The sequence below is a fragment of the Oryzias latipes genome, chromosome 24 (assembly GCF_053564925.1).
Source record: "Oryzias latipes strain Hd-rR chromosome 24, Olatipes_Hd-rR_3.1".
Lineage (NCBI taxonomy): Eukaryota > Metazoa > Chordata > Actinopteri > Beloniformes > Adrianichthyidae > Oryzias > Oryzias latipes.
Window position 1 is genome coordinate 9,155,065 of NC_136260.1, and position 20,491 is coordinate 9,175,555.

Here is a 20,491-nt window from a genome sequence, read left to right on the forward strand (position 1 = left end):
ATGGTCACGACCTCGTCATTTTTTTATTTTAGTTTACCACAGCCAATGATTTTGAAACACCCATTGACTTTTCATCTAAATTATGTCACATTACTGGGATAATTTGCAAACTAACTGTTGTCACTGATTTCGAATAAACAAGAAAGTTTATTAAGTGGTTGAGAGTTAAAACAGTAGAGTAATGTTTTGATCAGTGCCCTTAATAGTTTGTGGGCTACAAGCAGTGCGTGTATTTGAAAATAAAGAATCCCCGTTTCTTGAAACAGATAGTTTATCTGATCTTCAGCATAAGTTTTTTTTTTCTTTTTTAACAAGAGACCAAAGTTCTCGGTGTTGCCCGCCGCGACTGTTTATGGCGCTGAATTAACATGACTTTTAGTAGGTGGACATAAAGTTAGAGCGTAGCGGAACTATTTAGTGTGTGTTTCAAGTGTTCACCCGGATCACTTTTCAGTTGCACACGAAGTGGCGCTTCGTTCTCCAAAGACATTAGCATGCCGTTTGTTTGGAGCTCTGTTTGCAACAAAGCGTAGTGACTTTTGGTCAGATTTCACTCTGAATGATCGATATGGCGCTTTCGATGGAGTCTCAGTTGCAGAGCATCTTTGAAGATGTCGTGGTAAATTGCACCTTATAACAAAAATGGATCCACGACAGAGGATCTGTTAGCATTGATGATGCTTGTTTTTATTGTTGTTAGTATTTTTGCGAACTATCTTTTTTTTGTAGATAACCTGCATTAAAATACACAAATTAAATTACACGTGAATAACACTTGTTAACAAACAAATGTATCAGGTTTGGATTATAATCTGTTGTCAGTGGTGATGCTTTTGTTAACAAGGCACTTATCCTCAAAATGAATGAGTCTTTGTTTAGGTATTTTTGAAGCAAAGGCTATTTTCTTCCTTTGACTGCTGTCAATAGGAAAATTTTATTTTTGGTTGTTTGTATTTTGAATTTTGATCTCTTTTAACATCATAAATCATATTTTCTTCTTCTCAATCTTTCAGAAAACTGAGACAATAGAAGAAGCTTTTGCTGGGTAAGCTTGTTACTAACTTTTATTCATAATGAGTAATAAACATGTTGAAAAAAGGTCAAAATGCTTTGACTTTTAGTTCTGATTTTAAAAAAAAAGAATAGAAATCTGTAGTTTGTTTAATTTATTTTCTGCTCCTAAAACATATTTCACCCCTAAACATTGTGTTGGATTGACAACAAATGGTTCTTATTCCTAAACTAAAAAAGTGAAGCTGGCATTTTCGGGTTTCAGGATGTTCATGGACACTCCAGAGGATGAAAGAACTAAACTCATCAGTTGTCTGGGAGCCTTCAGACAGTACTGGGGAACTCTGCCACAGGTTTTTAAACTTATTTTTTTTAATATCTTAAACATTTATACACAAAGATACATCATATTCTGTATATTTATTCTTTTTTTTCCTCTTCAGGATTCTCACGAGCAGTGTGTTCAGTGGATTGTGCGCTTCATACACACTCAGCGCAGTCCCAAAAGGATCTCCTTCTTGTATGATTGTCTTGCAATGGCTGTGGAGACTAGTCTGTTGCCTCCCAGGTGCATACACTCATTTATCATAGTCTGCCCACATTCTTTACATTCATTTATGCAATTTATGAAAAGATAAAAGCTCCATATAAAGTTTTTTGAAGCTGAGTGTTTCCTCTTCCTTATATTTTCACTATTAAACACATTATTTTTTATTCATTTCTGCAGATTCTAATTCAAAGTGCATTTCTGCTTTGACCACTTTTTGAAAATGACAGTATTAGCTTGTTTGCTTATTCATTGTGAGGCTTGAAATTGTGTGACTCATTCCTTTGATGAATTCATTTGCTTTCAGGATGGTGTGTGTAGCTCTCATTAGCTCAGACAGCTTGGAGTGGGAAAGAACACAGTTATGGGCTTTAACCTTCAAGCTCATCCGCAAAATAATCGGAGGGGTGGACTACAAGGTGTTTGACGCACTAAAAATAAATCTCCTTTAAGCTTGAAAGACATTAATGGACTTTAAAAGAATTTAGTTTTGTTTTTAAAATCTGCTCTATATTTTCCTTAGGGTGTACGCGATCTGTTGAAAGGTGTTCTGGATAAAATTCAGACCGTCCCCATTACTGTCAGCTCAGCTATACTCCAGCAGCTGCTGGCCGCCAGGGAGGTACAGATCATTCCCGTTTTCTTGAATTCTGTAATTCAGATCCAGTTTTTTATTTGTCTTGACACAAACCGTAATTCTCAGATAGTCGTTTCTGCCCATTTTTCAGGTGGTGGAGTACATTTTGGACAGAAACGCCTGCCTCCTCCCAGCATACTTTGCTGTAACAGAAATAAGAAAACTGTACCCAGAAGGCCAGCTCTCACATTGGGTATGTGAATAATTACACGAGTGTGTAAATGTACATCCCTAACATCTTCAATTCTTTGAAACATGTCTTTGATTTTTGGGGTTTTCTGTGTTTGATTTTTAGATTTTGGGCAGTTTAATATCAGACTTTGTGGATAGTTTCAGACCTACAGCAAGAATCAACTCAATCTGTGGTAAAACTCACACACACCCAAACACACACACTTAAGGATTTTACAATTTTTTGTCTTTCTAAAGCATTTAACTATGCTAGATTTCTTTCAACTACGGCTGGATTAAAACAGCAAGGATCAGTTTAACAAATCAATAAATTAATTTTACTTTAACCCCTTCTTGCATGAACTTTATTTTGAAATTGAAAACATTTTTTACTTTCAATGTGATGCTAGATTTCTCTTGTACGGTATTAAATGATATTTTTTTCAGGCATAAAAAAAACTGCTTTTTGTTAATAAAAACATGACCAATCTTAGTTCTAATAATAAAACTTCCACTTTTGCTCAATTTGAAAGATAATTTTTCTAAGAACAAATTTTTCATAATCAAACTTAAGTGGTTTTAAAAGCAAAGTTTGTCATGCAAATCATTTTGTGAACTTGTAATTTGAAATCAAATCAGTAGTTTGGTTGCGATACCAAGCCCTTCTTTTAACAAGAAATTCTTACGTTTAATTTTTAATTCTAATTTAATAATTACCGGTAACCAAAAACCCACATAATGTCTGTAAATTTTGTGTGTAATGCAATAATTTAAAAAAAGGAAGTCCTCCGACTCCGCCTCTTCTTTGTGCTTGTTTAACAGCTTGCTGGTGTTTAGATAAACTGGAGGAAGTTTAAAAAGTCAAGTTTTAGAATAAACATATAAGCCAGCTATAGGTATTTACTGACCCTACAGTAAAGTTCACCATTGCTTGATTTGTGAGCGTGAAGCTGATTATCGCTCTCCATGCTGTGTGCGTGGCAGATCCAAATAAATGGGGATCCATGGGGATTCATTTTTTTTTCTTGTCCCTGAACGTGTGTTTTAATGCTTATCCAAGTAAGAAATAGATCGAAATAGATCTGGGATTTATACAAAACAGTTAAAATCATGGAAGAAACATCATATAGTACAGATTTTAATGATATATGTTCGTAATCTGCTGTCCCTAGGAAGGTTAAATGACAAACATCAGATTCACACTAAAATATATATATTTTTTAATCAGTTTCCTGCAGGGTTTTCCAAGAAAAGAAAACTTTTATTTAATAAAAAAATAAAAATAACACTATATTGGCATTTTAAAATGTTTTTTAGTGTAAATTTCTTTTATAAATTGTTGTTTTCTTAATTATTCAACTTTTTCCACATATCCTTGTAAATATTGGAAGTTTAATGTTAATGGAATTTGAAATCAGTCCCAGAATCGTAAAACTAAATGTTTGAAAGCGTAATTGAAGCTAAGTGACTTGTATTTGGTGTCGTCGTCCCCCCCCCCCCTTAAGGACGATGCAGTTTGCTGCCAGTTGTGAATAACAGCGGGGCCATCTGTAACTCCTGGAAGTTAGACCCCGCCACCCTGCGTTTCCCCCTCAGGGGCATGCTGCCCTATGACAAGGTAACCCACCCCGCATCTGCACAGCTTCACGCCCACACAGGAACAAACGGTAATGGCTGCTTTGGTCGTTGGGTGCAGGACCTGTTCGAGCCGCAGACTGTCTTGCTCCGCTATGTGCTTGAACAGCCGTACTCCAGGGAAATGGTGTGCAACATGTTAGGACTCAACAAACAGGTAAAAAACAGAATGAAAACCTTCCTTATATGCTTCCTCTGGCACTTTTCTATGTTTTATACCACCTTTTTTCTTCTTGACCTCACAGCCCCTTTTGGTTTATTTTTGGACTATGAAAACTTTTCTTCCTCAGTTTTTTTGTGTAGTTTTTTTGTCTGTTTTGTTATCCCTCTTAAGCCCATCACCACTTGGATTCCCTTGTAGTCTTTGTTACACAGTTAAACAACGCTGTGAGCTTGACCCATAATGCACCTGAATTCCCTGTTGGGCTTCCCTGTTGTATCTTAAAGGTTTGGAATAAACTAAAACCGATTATAAAAAAAAAATGTTAATAGAAAAGAATGACTGGTCTGCTGCTAACTGTGCTCAACAAATAAAAAAAAAACAACGTACTATGGCTGCTTAGTCACTACTTTCTTTCTTTCTTTCTCTCCTTTTTCCCACCTCTCTCTTTTTGTTTTTTCCTCTTATTTGGTTTCTCTCCGTTGGTTGTGTTGTGTTTGTCTCTCTGCCACGCGCTCGCTAGACTCTGAACATTGCCCAGGTATGTCGTTGTTCCTCCTCCCGGTCACATGACTCGCCAACTAACCAGCTGACTGGACACTGAGAGACTTACTGGCCCCGCTACTTCGCTAAAAAGTTGAAAACTGAAAAAAAAAAACAATCATCTCAAATAAAACGTGGAGCAAATGAGAAATGCTACAGAGCTTGAGATGGTCACAGCAGGGCGACAGAGATAACTCACCTGTTTAAATGGAAACTCGCCTTTAATTAGGTTGATGTGTATATTGCAGGAAACAGCAGGTGGATCGATGACCTGTCGGGAAGTTTCCACAGCATTAGGCATGATAGGTCGTTCGATTACTAAAACGCTGTACAAATAAATAATTTCCTGCCATATGTTCAGCCTCATTAGTGTCCAAACCCCTTTAATTCTGCTGAATGGTGGCAGCATCTGTAAGTGTATTGATTAAAACATTCAATGATGTCTGAAAGACTGGAGTTCCCGGTTAATCATTCGGATAAGATTTGTTGCCCCATTTTGTTAAATGTGTTCACCGTTAATGGGATTTTTTTAAATAAATAAAGCTGATCCTGAATGGTTTCCGTGTTGTAGCCACCAGGACAGAAATTCTCCAGTAGTCTGGGACTGATTGATGCCAGCCGAGCTGATAGAGATCGATCACGGCACAGCTGGGCTGTGTGCTCTCCGGGCTTCATGGTTCCTGCTTACAAGCTGACATGAAGTATTTCTGACTGCTAGCCCTGCTGTTGACATTTCAGGTCCTGCTGCAGTGCATGTGTGGATGTAGTCTGGTGCTTGCTTGTCGTCGGGAAGGCTTTCCCCATGTCAGAGCTGCTGCTGATGCTGTCACTGCTGCTGCTGCTTCCCCCCCCCCCCAAAAAAAAAAAAAAACCCACACCTGCTTACATACGTCATGCGTCTGAAAAGTGAATTCTAACTTAAGTAGCCAGAAGATGCTTTAAAGATGCATGCAGAACTGAACAGAACATCTATAAGTTAGTTGTTTTGTTTTGTAAAGTGATAAATTGGACTTAGTTGGATCTAAACTTGGATGAGCAGCTGCACCATCGTCATAATAAATCTGTGTCCTCTTGTGCAAACCATTGACTGTATGTGAGAGTTGACTCCTCCCCCTCATGTTATAAACAGGAAGCTAAAACCCTGGAAACGTCTACAGAGAAATAAACAGCTGTTACTCAGTCATTCTGTTTGTTAGAACAACCTTTCTTGCTTTTTTTTAACATGTTCTTTCTAATCTTATTGTTTCATTTCATGGAATGTTTCTTTAGTGCAGCTTATTCAAATTATAAACTGACCAATCAGATGCCTCAATAGAAGTAGGTGGTCTCGCGTCTGAAACGCTAGATTGACAGGTGTCAGGTAACCCGCCATTAGTGGTTGCGGTTTCCAGCAAGCTCACCCCTGATTGGCAAGACAGGTTGCCATAGAAACGTTGACTCCGACCAATACTCTCATCATCTGGTTCCAACATTGCGGCGTCCATATTGTGAAAAAAAGGCGCCTGAATTGACTTAATTTTGTTCTCGGTCCAATTCTCATTAACAGTCAATGGTGCCAACTCCTGTAATATTGTTATAGAGAAAGTAAAGTTGGGTTGTTGTTGTTTACTGTCTTGTTGACTATCTTTGTGTTGTCTCTGCTGGCTGTCAAACAGACGGGTGGTGTTTAACTCACAGCTTTGGTGAAGCTGCTAAAACCCCATCCTCTCATCCCAGGAGATCTTTTGTGGTGCAAACACTTTGGTGTTATCCGGCATGTAATTACGCAAGCTTTTCATGCGTGGTTGGTTAACAAATGTTGTTACAGTCTGATGGTTTTAACTGCTTTTATTATAATAAACATAGAAATGGAGCAAAAATCAAATGTGTCTGCTTAGGATTAGAGGAAAATCCACGTTGGGCAGAATCAATCTGCTTCTTACTCTGGTCTCAATACGGATATTTGAGCTTTGCATATCTGATGAATGTTTATCTGATATCTTTGGAAGAGAAAAAGGAATAGTGAGGTTTCTAACTTCCTGCATTTGCCAGTAGCTTTCAAAGTTCTGCTGCAAAAAGCTGATTTGGGCTTTCCCATGTTCCTCGGTGCTCGTACTGATGGGGTATATGGTCAAGGAGCTCTGGAAACTCAGATCTGGAGTCAGTAGATTGATCAAATGTGTTGGTTCCGTTATCTAACACCAGACCTAGTTCATAAAGGATTATCGGCTCCCTCACTAGAACCGTTTTTTGTGGCAGATTTCTCTCTTGGGGGTAAATGTCTGTGGATCCTTCTCTGTCCCTTCTCTGTGCCTTTGTTGCTCTGTTGCTGTTGTGTGATTGGGGTTGTGTAGAATAGACAAAAAGCCACGTTCAGCCTCACAGCTCCTCTTCCTCCTCCTCTTCCTGAGCTGCCAGTCTGCATGCGGGAATGTGTTGCATGCTTGGCGCTGACTCGCTGCTTGGTGTTCTGCTTTCATGGTCCCCGAACTTCTCTTTTGCTGTGCTGTGTCGTTCAATCCCTTTTCAAACGGACCCAACTTTATCTGTATTCACATATTATTATTTGTAATCCTTGGTTATGTTGGGGAAATGCAATCTTTTCTTTGATGAAATCATTTTTCCTGAAAATTTGCCTGCAGACTTTAAAACTCCACAATGTTTGGAAATGTTTCCCAGAATTCTCCACTGCCTTTACCTGAAGTCACCTGTCAAATATTTCTGTTTTACATTCTAACAGTAAAACAGTTTTTAAATTGAAGTTACTTTTTTATACATTAGGGAAATCAAAGGATCCATATGTCTGTGGATGAATAAGTTTAACCAAAATAAAATAAAAGGTAAATAAGAAAGAAAGAGAGGTTTGACTGTAAATATTTGCAAAGCTCCAGGAATCAGTTTTAGATAACTTCAGAACTCCTAATCCCATTTTTGTTTGATGTTTACCTGTTTTATTCCACGACCCCGCCTCCTAATGTCTAATTCTTTTACTTTATTTTATTATTTTGTTACCTGCGTCAGCTCTGCTTCTGTTCTCCCGTTTGTGTTGAAGTTGCTGAGGGCATGAAAAGCTTCCTTTTAGTTTGCTGCATTTGTTGAAAAAGTGGAAAGAACCGGAACAAGGAGGCCCCAAAACAAACCAGAACAGAGCTGAACTGAGAAGACATAGGCAGGAAGGAGACGCAGTCCTGCATGCAAGGGATTGAAATGTTTTTCTGTTTCTAAGTAACACCGGCTGGAGCATGGACTCTATTTGTTGTTTCTTGTTTCTTTTCCACCTGACCTCCTGTCCTCTCCGTTCTTTTACCCTCCTCTCCCAGCAAAAGCAGCGCTGCCCGGTGCTGGAGGAGCAGCTGGTGGACCTGGTAGTGTACGCCATGGAGCGCTCGGAGACCGAGGAGCACTTTGACGCCGACGTCGGGGGGACCAGTCAGCTGCTGTGGCAGCACCTCTCCTCCCAGCTCATCTTCTTCGTGCTGTTTCAGTTTGCCAGCTTTCCTCACATGGTTCTGTCGCTGCACCAGAAGGTTAGCAGGCCGCTGCAGCCACATAAAACCCCTTTGATTCAAATGTCTCACTCATCTTTCACTTGCTCTTTTGGCGTAGCTTGCAGGTAGAGGTCTCATCAAAGGGAGAGATCACCTGATGTGGGTGCTGCTGCAGTTCATATCAGGAAGCATTCAGAAAAACGCTTTGGCCGACTTCCTGCCAGTCATGAAGCTTTTTGACCTACTTTACCCGGAAAAGGAGGTACTTGTGCTCAAAGACGAATCCTGATCTTTTGTGTTTCTATAAATCCTCTCAGATAAAAACGTCTTTTTTGTTATTTTGGATCCGTCTCTGAATTTTGTGGTTGAACTTTTGCAGTGCATTCCTGTGCCCGACATCAACAAGCCCCAGTCGACTCACTCCTTCGCCATGACCTGCATCTGGATCCACCTGAACCGCAAAGCTCAGAGCGACAACTCCAAGCTGCAGATCCCCATTCCACACTCTCTGAAGCTGCACCACGAGTATGCATCTTCACCCGCCTAATGCATCCAAATAAATCAGAAAAAGTGGGTTTATCTACTTGGTGGCAGTGGCTCATGCGGTTGAACAGGTTCTCAAGTGATCGAAGGATCGGCGGTTCCACCCCCGCTCTCCCCGAGTAGACTGTCGTTGTGTCCTTGGGCAAGGCACTTCACCCTCCCTGCCTCCAGTGTGGCTCCACTGGTGTGTGAATGTGTATGAATGTCCCGGTGATGGTCAGAGGGGGCCGCCTCTGTCATCACCAAGTATGAGTGAGGAGTGACTGAATAATGGACACATTGTCTGAGCTTTGATCGTCTGGAAAATCGAATCCATTATTAGTATTTGTTTTTTTTAAAGACAGAATACATAAAAGTGTAATTTTATTGTTGTCAGGCAATTTACTTTTGGAAGGCAGTCGGACTGAATCGTCAAATACCTCAATAGTTGAAAGGGGCCCACCGTTGAGAGAATTTGAAAAAAAAAACTCTTTAAAAATGTGACTTTAATAGAAGTGGACTGCAGACGTCAGAGACTTGGAAGCCTCCACTCATAGATTTACTCAAAAATCCCTTATTTCAAGACACTACAGTGCACAGATTTTTCTGAGGCTTCTTTTACTTTGGAGAACAATGAAAGTTCTTTAGGTTTTAGAGTCTGGCAGTTTTAGTAACCAGTCCTCATGATGTTCGATTACTGTGTTTTTTTTCAGATCTCAGGCCAGTGCAGCCATCCAGCAGTTATATTTGAAATGATTTTATCTGCCTAAATTACCAAAGGTACCAGTTTTTAGTTTTAGGGACCATATCGTCTCCGATTAATCGAGAGTCTATTGATACGTAAAAAAGGATGATGAGCACAGAGACTTCTGTAACACTCCAGCAGTGCCTGAGAAGGGTTTCTTCCATTTATAATAAAGAAAATACTAGAATAGATCTGTTTTTTGTCATGTTCTGATTTATTGAGATGCACCTGTAAATACCTTCATTACTTTTTCTCCTTGGGTCAGCTCAGTGTGATTAAAAGCCCTCCCTTATCCATTTTTTTTAGGTTTTTGCAGCAGTCGCTGCGTAATAAGACCCTGGGCATGTCTGATTATAAGATCGCCCTGCTGTGCAACGCGTACAGCACCAACTCTGAGTGCTTCACCCTGCCCATGGGCGTCCTGGTGGAAACTATTTACGGAAACGCGTCCGTAAGGACCAGTTTGCCAGGCACTAACTGTATGGCATCAGGATCGGTCACCCCCCTTCCCATGAATCTGCTGGACTCCCTGACGGTTCACGCAAAGATGAGGTATGCGGGGGGAAAAAAAACAGACGGGAAGATGTGGAGTGAAGCAAATGTTTCACTGCTGCTGCTTTTGTCTGCTTTCTTGTCTCCAGTCTAATCCACAGCATCGCCACACGCGTGATCAAACTGGCCCACGCCAAGTCCAGCATCGCCCTGGCCCCCGCTCTGGTGGAAACTTACAGCAGACTGCTGGTCTACATGGAGATCGAGTCACTGGGCATCAAAGGATTCATCAGTCAGTCTCTATGGTCCTTTTTTGACTACTTTGACATTTTTTAGAAATGTTTATAGAAAATATATTGTCTCAATGAGCATTTTAAGTAGTGAATAATTACACATTTTACTCAAAAACCCCAATATTTTTGATTTCTAATCATTTTGGGGTGTAAAAAAAGCATTTTGGGTCTTGTTTTTCAGGCCAGTTGTTGCCCAATGTGTTCAAGTCTCATGCGTGGGGAATCCTACACACGCTACTGGAGATGTTTAGCTACAGGATGCACCACATCCAGCCGCACTACCGAGTTCAACTGCTGAGCCATCTGCACAGCCTGGCGGCCGTGCCCCAAACCAACCAGAACCAGCTGCACCTGTGGTAACGCACATCGCAATTTACACGCAAGCCAAGAGCCTGTATACTGCAAAAACGTAAAGCAAATTTACAGAAATATGAAATGTTCATATTTAACCACGTCAGACCTGGGGTCCGCATGTGTGGACATCATAGTTTGGGATATACATTGCTCAAAAGAATAAAAGGAGCGCATTGTATACTTGAACAAATTAAATATTATTGGAAATTAAATGTATTAGTGTATGGAGGTCTGGATGTAGACTCGTACCCCAAATTAAAGTGTAAAAAAACAAACTACACGCTGATGCAGCTGGGATGTCTTTGAAACAAGTCAAAATGATGCTCAGTAGTGGGCGTGGCCTCCACATGCCCGCATGACTTCCTTTCAATGCCTCACCTGAACCAAAGCATCCGGCAACCCCTGAACAGTCTGTGGTGCAACCTGGCTTTGGTTGATTGTCCCAGATGTGTTTAGTTGGAGTCTGGGGAACGCGAGGGCCAGTCCATGACATCAATACCGTCATCTAGCAGAGACTGCTGACACACTCCAGCCACATGCCTTGCAGGAGGAACCCAGGGCCAATCACACCAGCACACGGTCTCACACGGAGTCTGAGAATCTCACCTAATGGCGGTCAGGCTACCTCTGGTGAGCACATGGAGAGCTGTGCGGCCCTCCAAAGACATGCCACCCTAAGCCATCACTAACCCACTGTCAAACCGGTCATGTTGGACCGTGTTGCAGGCAGCAGGACGTTCTCTACACAGTCTGCAGATTCTGTCACGTCTGTCCCCATGTGCTCAGCTGCTTTCATCTGTGAAGAACACAGTGCAAATTTACCAATCTTGGTGTTCTCTCTGTATTCTCTAGCAAATGCCAAACATCTGTAAGCACAACTCCCACCTGTGGATGTCAGAACCTCATCCCCCCTCATGGAGTCTAACTGAGCAGACATGTGCACATTTGTGGCCTGCTGGAGGTCATTTTGTAGGACGACTGATTCTCCTTGCAGTAAGGAGGAGCTAGTGGTCCTTGTTGCCCTCCTATGGCCTCCTCCATACCTCCCAGTGTACTGGCCTGTCTCCTGGTAGCACCTTCATGCTCTGGACACTACACTGACAGACACAGTAGACCTTTTTGCCACAGCTCGCGTTGATGTGCCGTCCTGGATGAGTTGCACTACCTGGGCCACTTGTGTGGGTTGTAGACACCGTCTCATGGTACAGCTGGAATGAGAACACTGGCAGCATTTAAGGTCATCAAAGCATCAGCCAGTACACAAAAGGAAGGAGAGGTTGTCTGTGGTGACCACTTGCAGAACCACTTCTTTATTGGAGGTGTCTTATTGATCGCCTGTTATTTCCACCTGCTGTCAATTCCGCTTCCACAAAAACATGTGAAATTGATTGTCAGTCAGTACAGCTTCCTAAATGGACGGTTTGTTGTTATGGTGTTCCCTTTATTTATTTTTTTAGCTGTATATATAGGTCCTGTTTCTTCTAATCATATAAATGTTTTTACTTTTTTTATTTTTTATTATTAAATTGTGCCATTATGGTCATTTTCAGCAAGCAATCCCAGATGAAAACACATAAGTCAGTTTGCAGCCTCTGAACACCAAACAGTTCATTGCTTCTATAGGAAGTGATGCATCACTGAGGTAGTAGGAGTTTGTTGAGTCTTCGTTGACTTGTTAACGTTGCTGCTTCGGGCAAATGCAAAGATCATTATTTAAACAGGCGTTCCTTTAAGTGAAACCCTGCGTTGTTAAAATAAGGATGTATCTGTCTGTGTCCTCAGTGTTGAGAGCACCGCTCTGCGCCTGATCACAGCTTTGGGGAGTTCAGAGGTGCAGCCGCAGTTCACCCGCTTCCTCAACGACCCAAAGACGGTCCTGTCGGCCGAGTCCGAGGAGCTGAACCGTGCTTTGATTCTCACCCTGGCCAGAGCCACTCACGTCACAGGTTTGCAGCCGATTTCTGTTTCTGAAAGCTTTTCCTGCTCTTTCCTACGGTGGCCCTGGAGCTCAGATCACACCAACAAAAACACATTTAAGATCCCAATCACAATTAAAAAGCTTAACAAATAATTTAAAAAAAAATACATTTTAGAAATCAAACCACAATTTCAGAAACCCAAACATTGTTCCAAAAAAACTAAACACAATTTCAAAAAATGAAACAAAAAGAAAAAACTCTCAGAAAGCAAAAGTAGTTTCCAGAATTTGAAGGAAATGTTAAAAGTAAAACAAAATGGGAAACTTCAAAGGTAGGCTCTATAGGACATCCCCGACTGAATTGATAACATTTGCTCATCTTTTTAACTGAACCTTATTTGGAACGGCGTTTTCTTGCAACAGACGATTTTTCTCGGCCGTGAGAGCTGTGGTGCAGTGTAGACCACTCGACCTCTGTTTGGAGGTTTGGTTCCGCCTTGCATCAAAGTGTCCTTGGGCAAGACACTGAACCTCACGTTGCTCCTGTTTGTTTTCCAAAATGTTTTTTTAGGTTTTGATTTCCGGAATTTGTTTTAAATTTTTTAAAATGTAATGTTGTTTTTTTGTTTTGCTTTTTATAATTGTGTTTGCTGATGTGATTTGCGCCATAGGGCCACCGTACTTTCCTGTCTGTTATCTCAAAGCTGGGTTGTCATGGTTGTTTTTGATTCTCATCCGTCACTTTGGTTCTGCGTAGATTTTTTCACGGGGTCGGATTCCATCCACGGGACGTGGTGTAAAGACATCCTGCACACCATCATGTCCTTCACGCCTCATAACTGGGCGTCGCACACTCTGTCCTGCTTCCCCGCTCCGCTGCAGGTTCTCACATCAAAGCCATCAGCAGAAATCCCCCCCCCCGGCCAGAGTTTTCATCACTCCTGTGTTCTCTTCAGGCGTTCTTCAAGCAGAACAACGTCCCGCAGGAGTCCCGCTTCAACCTGAAGAAGAACGTGGAGGAGGAGTACAGGAAATGGAAGTCCATGGCCATTGAGAATGACATCATCACCCACTTCTCCATGCAGGGCTCTCCTCCGCTCTTCCTCTGTTTGCTTTGGAAGATGCTGTTGGAGACGGACCACATCAACCAGATTGGCTTCAGGTTTGGTTTCTGCGTCTCATTTTAGGGTTTTAAAAAAGCACAATTTGCTTGTAATCATGTTCCTCTCAGCACTACAGACACCACTGAGGTTACTCTGATAAATTACGAGTTAATGATGCTTCTCCCCAGTGTCGTTACAGCATTTTACAGTCCTATTAAGCGGCTCTGGGGAAGGGAGGGGGTTCATAAGTCTATAAATGACATCTGCGACTAATTGATCCGGAGGGAGAAGGCTGCCGTATCGCTGGATGAAACTGTGTTTGCTTCTCAATTCATACTTTTCGTCGACAGAGTCTTGGAGCGCATTGGAGCCCGTGCACTGGTGGCTCACGTGCGCACGTTTGCCGACTTCCTCGTCTACGAGTTCTCCACGTCGGCGGGCGGTCAGCAGCTCAACAAGTGCATTGAGATCCTCAACGACATGGTCTGGAAGTACAACATCGTCACTCTGGACAGGCTCATCCTGTGTCTGGTAAGGACGCTAAGAGGAATTTGGAATAGCCTCAACAAGCTCATTAGTGCCTGATTCGAATGTCTGCGCGTGTCCTCCGCCTGCAGGCGATGCGCAGCCACGAGGGAAACGAGGCTCAGGTCTGCTACTTCATAATCCAGCTGCTTCTGTTGAAGCCGAATGACTTCAGGAACAGAGTCAGTGACTTTGTGAAGGAGAACTCTCCGGAGCATTGGCTGCAGAGCGACTGGCACAGCAAACACATGAACTACCACAAGGTACAAACAGACTAAAGGACATTTAAAAAAAACACACATTTGGTTTTCCGGTTAAATGCCTAAAAATGTAGGCACTTGAAGCAGATTTTTAGTAACAAGTGATTGATCTTCTGGTCAGAAATACCCTGAGAAGCTGTACTTTGAGGGCCTGGCGGACCAAGTCAACCCTCCCATACAGCAACAGCCTCAATACCTCCCCATCTACTTTGGTAACGTGTGCCTGCGTTTCCTGCCTGTCTTTGACATCGTCATTCACCGCTTCTTGGAGCTTCTCCCAGTCTCCAAGTCGTTGGAGACGCTGCTGGATCATCTGGGCGGACTCTACAAATTCCATGGTGAGTGAGGACAAAGATCGTGGACTCTGCAGAGGGAGGAGGCTTGCAGCGGTTTACTTTTTCGTCTGTGCACAGACCGCCCAGTGACGTATCTCTACAATACTCTGCACTACTATGAGCGGCATCTGAGGGACAGAACCAACCTGAAGAGGAAGCTGGTCCACGCCATCATGTCCTCGCTGAAGGCATGAAGATACCCACAGTGCCTTTTGATCCTCACACTTTTTGTTTTTTTGCAGCAGCAGCAGCTTTAACACCTCTGTGTTTTTCTAGGACAACCGTACCCCAGGATGGGGTCTCAGTGAAACCTACATGAAGTGTGGCATGAACGCAAGGGAGGACAACGTCTGGATCCCTGATGACACCTACTACTGCAAGCTGATTGGACGCCTCGTGGACAATATCCTTTATTAGTCTCTCTGCTCCCCATAACAATGTTAGATGGAATCAGAATGATGGAGAGGCCGGTGTCTGTGGGGCACCTGGGAAAAATACAAAGAATATCTCCCTTAATGGCTCTAAAGAGGTTGTAATTAAAAGTCTATTTTATAGTAAAGCCTCCAAAAGAGGCATTCATAATGAGAAATCAATATGAAGCGCTCCTGTGGATATACAGATGCTGCAGAGTCAGAGTTGGACAAATGGCTAATCTTGTTTTCTTGTGTAGCGAGCTTTTGTCCTTAACGCTCTCACCCATGGCAGGAAAAACACCCGGCCCCTTCCCTAACTGTGATTGGAGGTTCAACGAGTTTCCCAACCCTGCGGCGCACGCTCTGCATGTCACCTGCGTGGAGCTGATGGCTTTGGCTGTGCCGGGAAAAGACGTCGGCAACGCTCTGCTCAATGTCGTCTTGAAGAGGTTTTTTTGTTTTGTTTGTTTTTTTAGGATTTTTTATTGAACAATTGAGATTTTTCTTTTGATCTTTTTTTTTCCGTCTCTTAGCCAACCCCTGGTTCCCAGAGAGAGCATCACAGCGTGGATGAACGCCATCGGGCTGGTGATCACCGCTCTTCCTGTAAGAAAAGAATCAGTGGGAATGGACCTCTAATTTTTCTTCTAGTTAACTCATATTCTCTTAACAGGAGCCGTACTGGGTTGTTCTCCATGACCGCATAGTGTCTGTGATCAGCTCCCCTGCTCTGACATCAGAGACAGATTGGGTGGGTTATCCCTTTGCTTTGCTGGACTTCACAGCCTGTCACCAAAGCTACAGCGAGATGAACTGCAGCTACGTGCTGGCACTAGCCCACGCCGTCTGGCATCACTCATCCATCGGACAGCTGTCTCTGACGCCCAAGTAAGGGTCTTTCTCTGGCTTTTTTTTTTTCCCGACAAACCCTTTTGCCTTCCCTCGTGTCATCTCGCTCTTGCCTCTCAGATTCCTGTCAGAGGTTCTGAAGCCCATTGTGCAGACAGAGTTCCAGCTCCTGTACGTGTACCACCTCGTGGGGCCGTTCCTGCAGCGCTTCCAGCAAGAAAGGACTCGATGCATGCTGGAGGTGCTTTCCGAAGGCCTGGTTGTAAATGACTAAATTACAGAAAGATTCATTTGTTTGATTGGAACTTGTGGATGTGTGTTTCAGATTGGTGTAGCTTTTTATGAGATGCTGCAAGCTGTCGACCAAAACTGCCAACATCTCAGCTACATGGATCCGATTTGTGATTTCCTGTACCACATCAAGTACATGTACACTGGAGACAGTGTAAAGGAGCAGGTGAGCTAAAAAAAAAAACATCCATTCTTACTTTACTTAAAGAGCCACCACAATGAAAATTATGTTTTTGTTGGTTTTAACATGTTCTTGTGGTGTTTTTCTGATTATGGAGGACATATGAAAAGAAAATTAGGCTTAAAATTACGTTTCTGAATATTTTTTTTAATCTAAACTGTTGTGACTCAGGAGAAGACGAAAAAATGCCATTAAAAAAAAAAAAGATCATATTTGTGACAGAAAATACACGTTTTCCTCGCCGACTGAAAACGGAACGACTTCATGGCTCCAATATTGCTCACCATTGTAGTTGGACCGCTAATATTAGGTTTGGGGTGTGAGGGGCTGTAAGCTAGCAGGACAGCATGTGAACAGATACACTATATTACCAAAAGTATTGGCTCTCCCATCCAAATGATCAGAATCAGCGTGGAACTTTCATAGGATGCCACCTGTGCAACAAATCCAGCGGTTTCCTTGCTCTTAAATATTCCACAGTCAACTGTCAGCTCTATCAGAACAAAATGGAAGAGTCTGGGAACAACAGCAACTCAGCCATGAAGTGGTAGACCATGTAAACTGACAGAGGGGGGTCAGCGGATGCTGAGGAGCATATAGTGCAAAGAGGTCACCGACTTTCTGCTCAGTCAGTGGCTACAGAGCTCCAGACTTCATGTGACATTCAGATTAGCCCAAGTAAAGAAACACAGAGAGCTGCATGGAATGTTTTTCCATGGCCGAGCAGCTGCATCCAAGCCACACAAGTGCAATGCAAAGCATCTGATGCAGTGGTGGAAAACACAGCACCACTTGACTCTAGAGCAGTGGAGACATGTTTTCTGGAGTGATGAATCACACTTTATCATCTGGAAATTTGATGAATGAGTCTGGATTTGAAGGTTGCCAGGACAACGGTACATTTTGGACTGCATTGTCCGGGTGTGAAATTTGGTGGAGGGATTGTGGTGTGGGGCTGTTTCTCAGGACTTGGGCTTGGCCCCTGAGTTCCAGTGAAAGGAACTCTGAAAGCTTCAGGACACCAAAACCTCCCACCCTTGTGGGAACAGTTTGGAACGAACCCCTCCCTCTTCCAACATGACTGTGCACCAGTGCACAAACCAAGAACCATAAAGACATGGATGACAGAGTCTGGCCTGCACAGAGTCCTGACCTGTACCCCATAGAACCCCTTTGGGATGAATTACAGTGGAGACTGAGAGCCAGGCCTTCTCCACCAATATCACTGTGTGACCTCACCAATACCCTTTTGGAAGAATGTTCAAAAATTCCTACAAACACTCCTCAACCTTGTAGACAGTCTTCCTAGAAGAGTTGAAGCTGTAAAAGCTGCAAAAGGTGGACCAACATCTTATTGAACTCTATGGGTTAGGAATGGTGAGTCAAGGCAAATTAGCCAATGCTTTTGGTAATATAGTATAGGTCAGTAATAAAACACTAATAAAATGTGTATTTTCTCTGGGCAGAATCAAAGCAGGTCCTTGTTTGATTACTTGTTGAACATTTCTTGGTTTGTCTAACTGTCTGGATTGGAACCTCCATCATCTTCTTCCTCTCCGTCCAGGTGGAGAAAATCATCATGACTCTGCGTCCGGCCATGAAGCTGCGCCTGCGCTTCATTACCCACAGCAGCTTGATCGAGACTTCATCATCAGCAGCAGCCATGGCCGCCTCCACATCCTCCTCTTCCTCCTCCTGTGGCAACCCACAGCCCACTCCGTCACTCTCCTCCTCCAACACCGCTGCCTCTCCCTCCACCCCCTCACAGCATTCACACACACCAATGTAGTTAACTGAAATAATAAATAGAAACTCCCTCAGAATCATCATTGTGGATATGAACAATTAAGTTTACATTGTGCATTATGAGTAATTATGTTGATAATGTAAACATTTTATGATGGTTGAATTTTTTAAAGCAAGAATTTGCTTTCAACTGTAAGAAACAAAATGTCCAAATAATTCTTACATGGCAAAGTGTAAAAAAATGTTACAATTCTGGATCAAGAACTCGCATTAGACCTTCTTTTCTTTTTGTGAATATTTTTATACTGTACATTTGTATTACTTTATTAAAAGACACTTCAAATAAAAAGGTTTTTTATGTCATGACTTTATATTGTTATGGAGAAAAAAGACTCCAAATTTTTTGACATTCTCTCCTAAAAAAACAAATATCCCTAATAAACTCGTTTTTTGTTTTTTTTGCCTGCATAAAGTGCAGCATGTTGTTGGGCTGCATGTGAATGTCAGACTATCTTATCCAGGTCTCTCACTGAAGACGGAAACCTTTTACTGCAGGTCATTGCTGCTGCGTCCACTCAAATACTGAGAACGTTGCATTAACCTTTTGGAAATAATGAACTATTATTTAAAATGTCACTGTTTGAGACCAGTAGAGGGAGTCTAGCATTTACAGCCGATGGTAAAGACGTTTAGCGTTTTTCTCAGAAAATTCTAAAACAGTAATCTCCACTTGTTTAGTTATTTCTTTAATCATAGCTGCTTTTGCTGTTATTTCTGTAGCAAAGGCTCTTTTTTTTTTCCAGTGACCTATAAGTAAAGTGACTGCTTCCGGTCCCTACCCCTTTCATCACCTCTGGGATTCTTGAGATGCTGATTGTTCCAGAATCAATATTCTCACCAATCAAAGCCGCGAGCAGCATTGGACGGGCTGCAGGCACAACCGGCCTTCTTTTGACCCGCCCTTACTGGCTGAACGGCTGCTACACGGCCCTCACTTTCCCCTTCTGACCCTACCAGCCTGGTCAGAGCTGTAGGGGGCGATTCAAAACAAAACAGTGGTTTTCAAAATGGTGGCTTTTCTGTAGCAATTTTTTTATTTATCTTTTTGTTTTTTTGTTGCCTGGGGGGTAACAAACAGGTTTATGTAATTTTAAGAATTACATTTATGGATTCATCTATTCATCTTTTTGACGGTTATATTCACTGTGATGTCATCATTTCATGGATGGGGGGGGGGGGGGGGGGGGTCTTTCACTAAGCCCAAAATTCCTTTTTACCGGTTACTAGGTGCGTGTAAATTTTTGCTCAAAGGTGTAGTAAGAGAGTGGAATTGTGAAAAAAAATACATTTGTTGCATTCCAGGAATACTGCAGGACAGAATTATTGATGACAGGAACACAGTGGATACAGATCCACTAATCATATTTTTAAATAGATTTATAGGAAATTATTCTTTGATCTTTTATGTTTTATGGAGAAGCAGCAGTGATTGTTGGATTATTCTTTTTCTTTGTGATGTTGACTCACATTCACTTCTACGCTTCCTGTTGATTAAAGTTGACTTTGGCTCTAAGGACATGTGTAACATGATATTATAAAAACGAGTGCATACCAGGTCAACCATGACTTAATCATATCACAGCTCGTCTCCTGCGCGCCGCATGTGTAACTCTATTCTGTGCGCTGTGTGCGCGCTTGTGGAGCATCACATGATCTCTCAGTGATGGCTGAGATGTAGGTCAGTGGACGGCCATGTGAAGGCCCGTGGCTCACCCATTAAACTCTGGCTCCAAATGTAATGTGGCAACATCCGGGTCTGTGGAAGCAAGTCATAGCTAAAAAAAGTGAAGCTGCATCTCTGGTACAGAGCTGCTTCAGTGTGTGGGAAGTCTGTTTTTAAATTTAGCATGGGAGTCAATCTGGCCTGTTATAGAGTGAAGATAGAATGATGGCATGGATGTGTCATGTTTTTACTCCCATTCCTGTTTGGCTAAGTTCACATATTGCTTTAGTGCAGCTGCAGACTCCCTCAGTATCTCTGCTTCAGGTACCTTTATTGTCCTTGTTTCAAGCCTAAAAGACAGTGAAGTCAAAACATGGCAATTTTGGCACATTTGTTGGTAACAGTGCTCTTGTTCACCCCATATCAGTCCGTTCAAGTCCCACTCTGATCATCTTTTAAGCTACTGTAAAAGCATCCCCAGTGGTCTTTTTATTATAATTATGCCCAAATAAAAAATCTGTTGTTTTTTATGGGATATAGTTTCAACCCCGCACCCTTTCCCTTCCCTGT

At 42.3% G+C, this 20,491-nt stretch overlaps 1 protein-coding gene and 1 long non-coding RNA gene across 3 annotated transcripts; one reads left to right on the forward strand and one right to left on the reverse strand.

Annotated features, from left to right (window-relative positions):
• Positions 1-18: 18 nt before the first annotated feature.
• Positions 19-18,547, forward strand: med23 (mediator complex subunit 23). 2 transcript variants are annotated; one of them, XM_004083737.5, is made up of 31 exons: positions 432-619; positions 1,014-1,045; positions 1,277-1,364; positions 1,455-1,579; positions 1,866-1,977; positions 2,082-2,180; positions 2,287-2,388; positions 2,491-2,560; positions 3,872-3,984; positions 4,063-4,158; positions 4,685-4,702; positions 8,004-8,210; positions 8,290-8,433; positions 8,551-8,696; positions 9,745-9,990; positions 10,080-10,222; positions 10,405-10,579; positions 12,360-12,523; positions 13,253-13,377; positions 13,452-13,657; positions 13,949-14,129; positions 14,216-14,386; positions 14,505-14,721; positions 14,797-14,906; positions 14,995-15,121; positions 15,415-15,580; positions 15,665-15,737; positions 15,805-16,019; positions 16,101-16,221; positions 16,306-16,437; positions 18,017-18,547. In XM_004083737.5, exons 1-31 carry the CDS (start codon positions 560-562, stop codon positions 18,239-18,241), a joined length of 4,209 nt encoding a protein of 1,402 aa, XP_004083785.2. In that variant the 5' UTR covers positions 432-559; the 3' UTR covers positions 18,242-18,547. The 2 variants fall into 2 exon arrangements, with proteins under 2 accessions (XP_004083784.2, XP_004083785.2); XM_004083736.5 differs by lacking the exon at positions 4,685-4,702 and having other exon boundaries at positions 19-619.
• LOC144990147 (uncharacterized) lies at positions 4,603-5,532 on the reverse strand. The gene is made up of 3 exons (XR_013654111.1): positions 5,393-5,532; positions 4,904-4,975; positions 4,603-4,805 (listed from the first exon to the last, which is right to left on the reverse strand). It is a non-coding gene; the product is annotated as an uncharacterized LOC144990147 (long non-coding RNA).
• Positions 18,548-20,491: the final 1,944 nt, after the last annotated feature.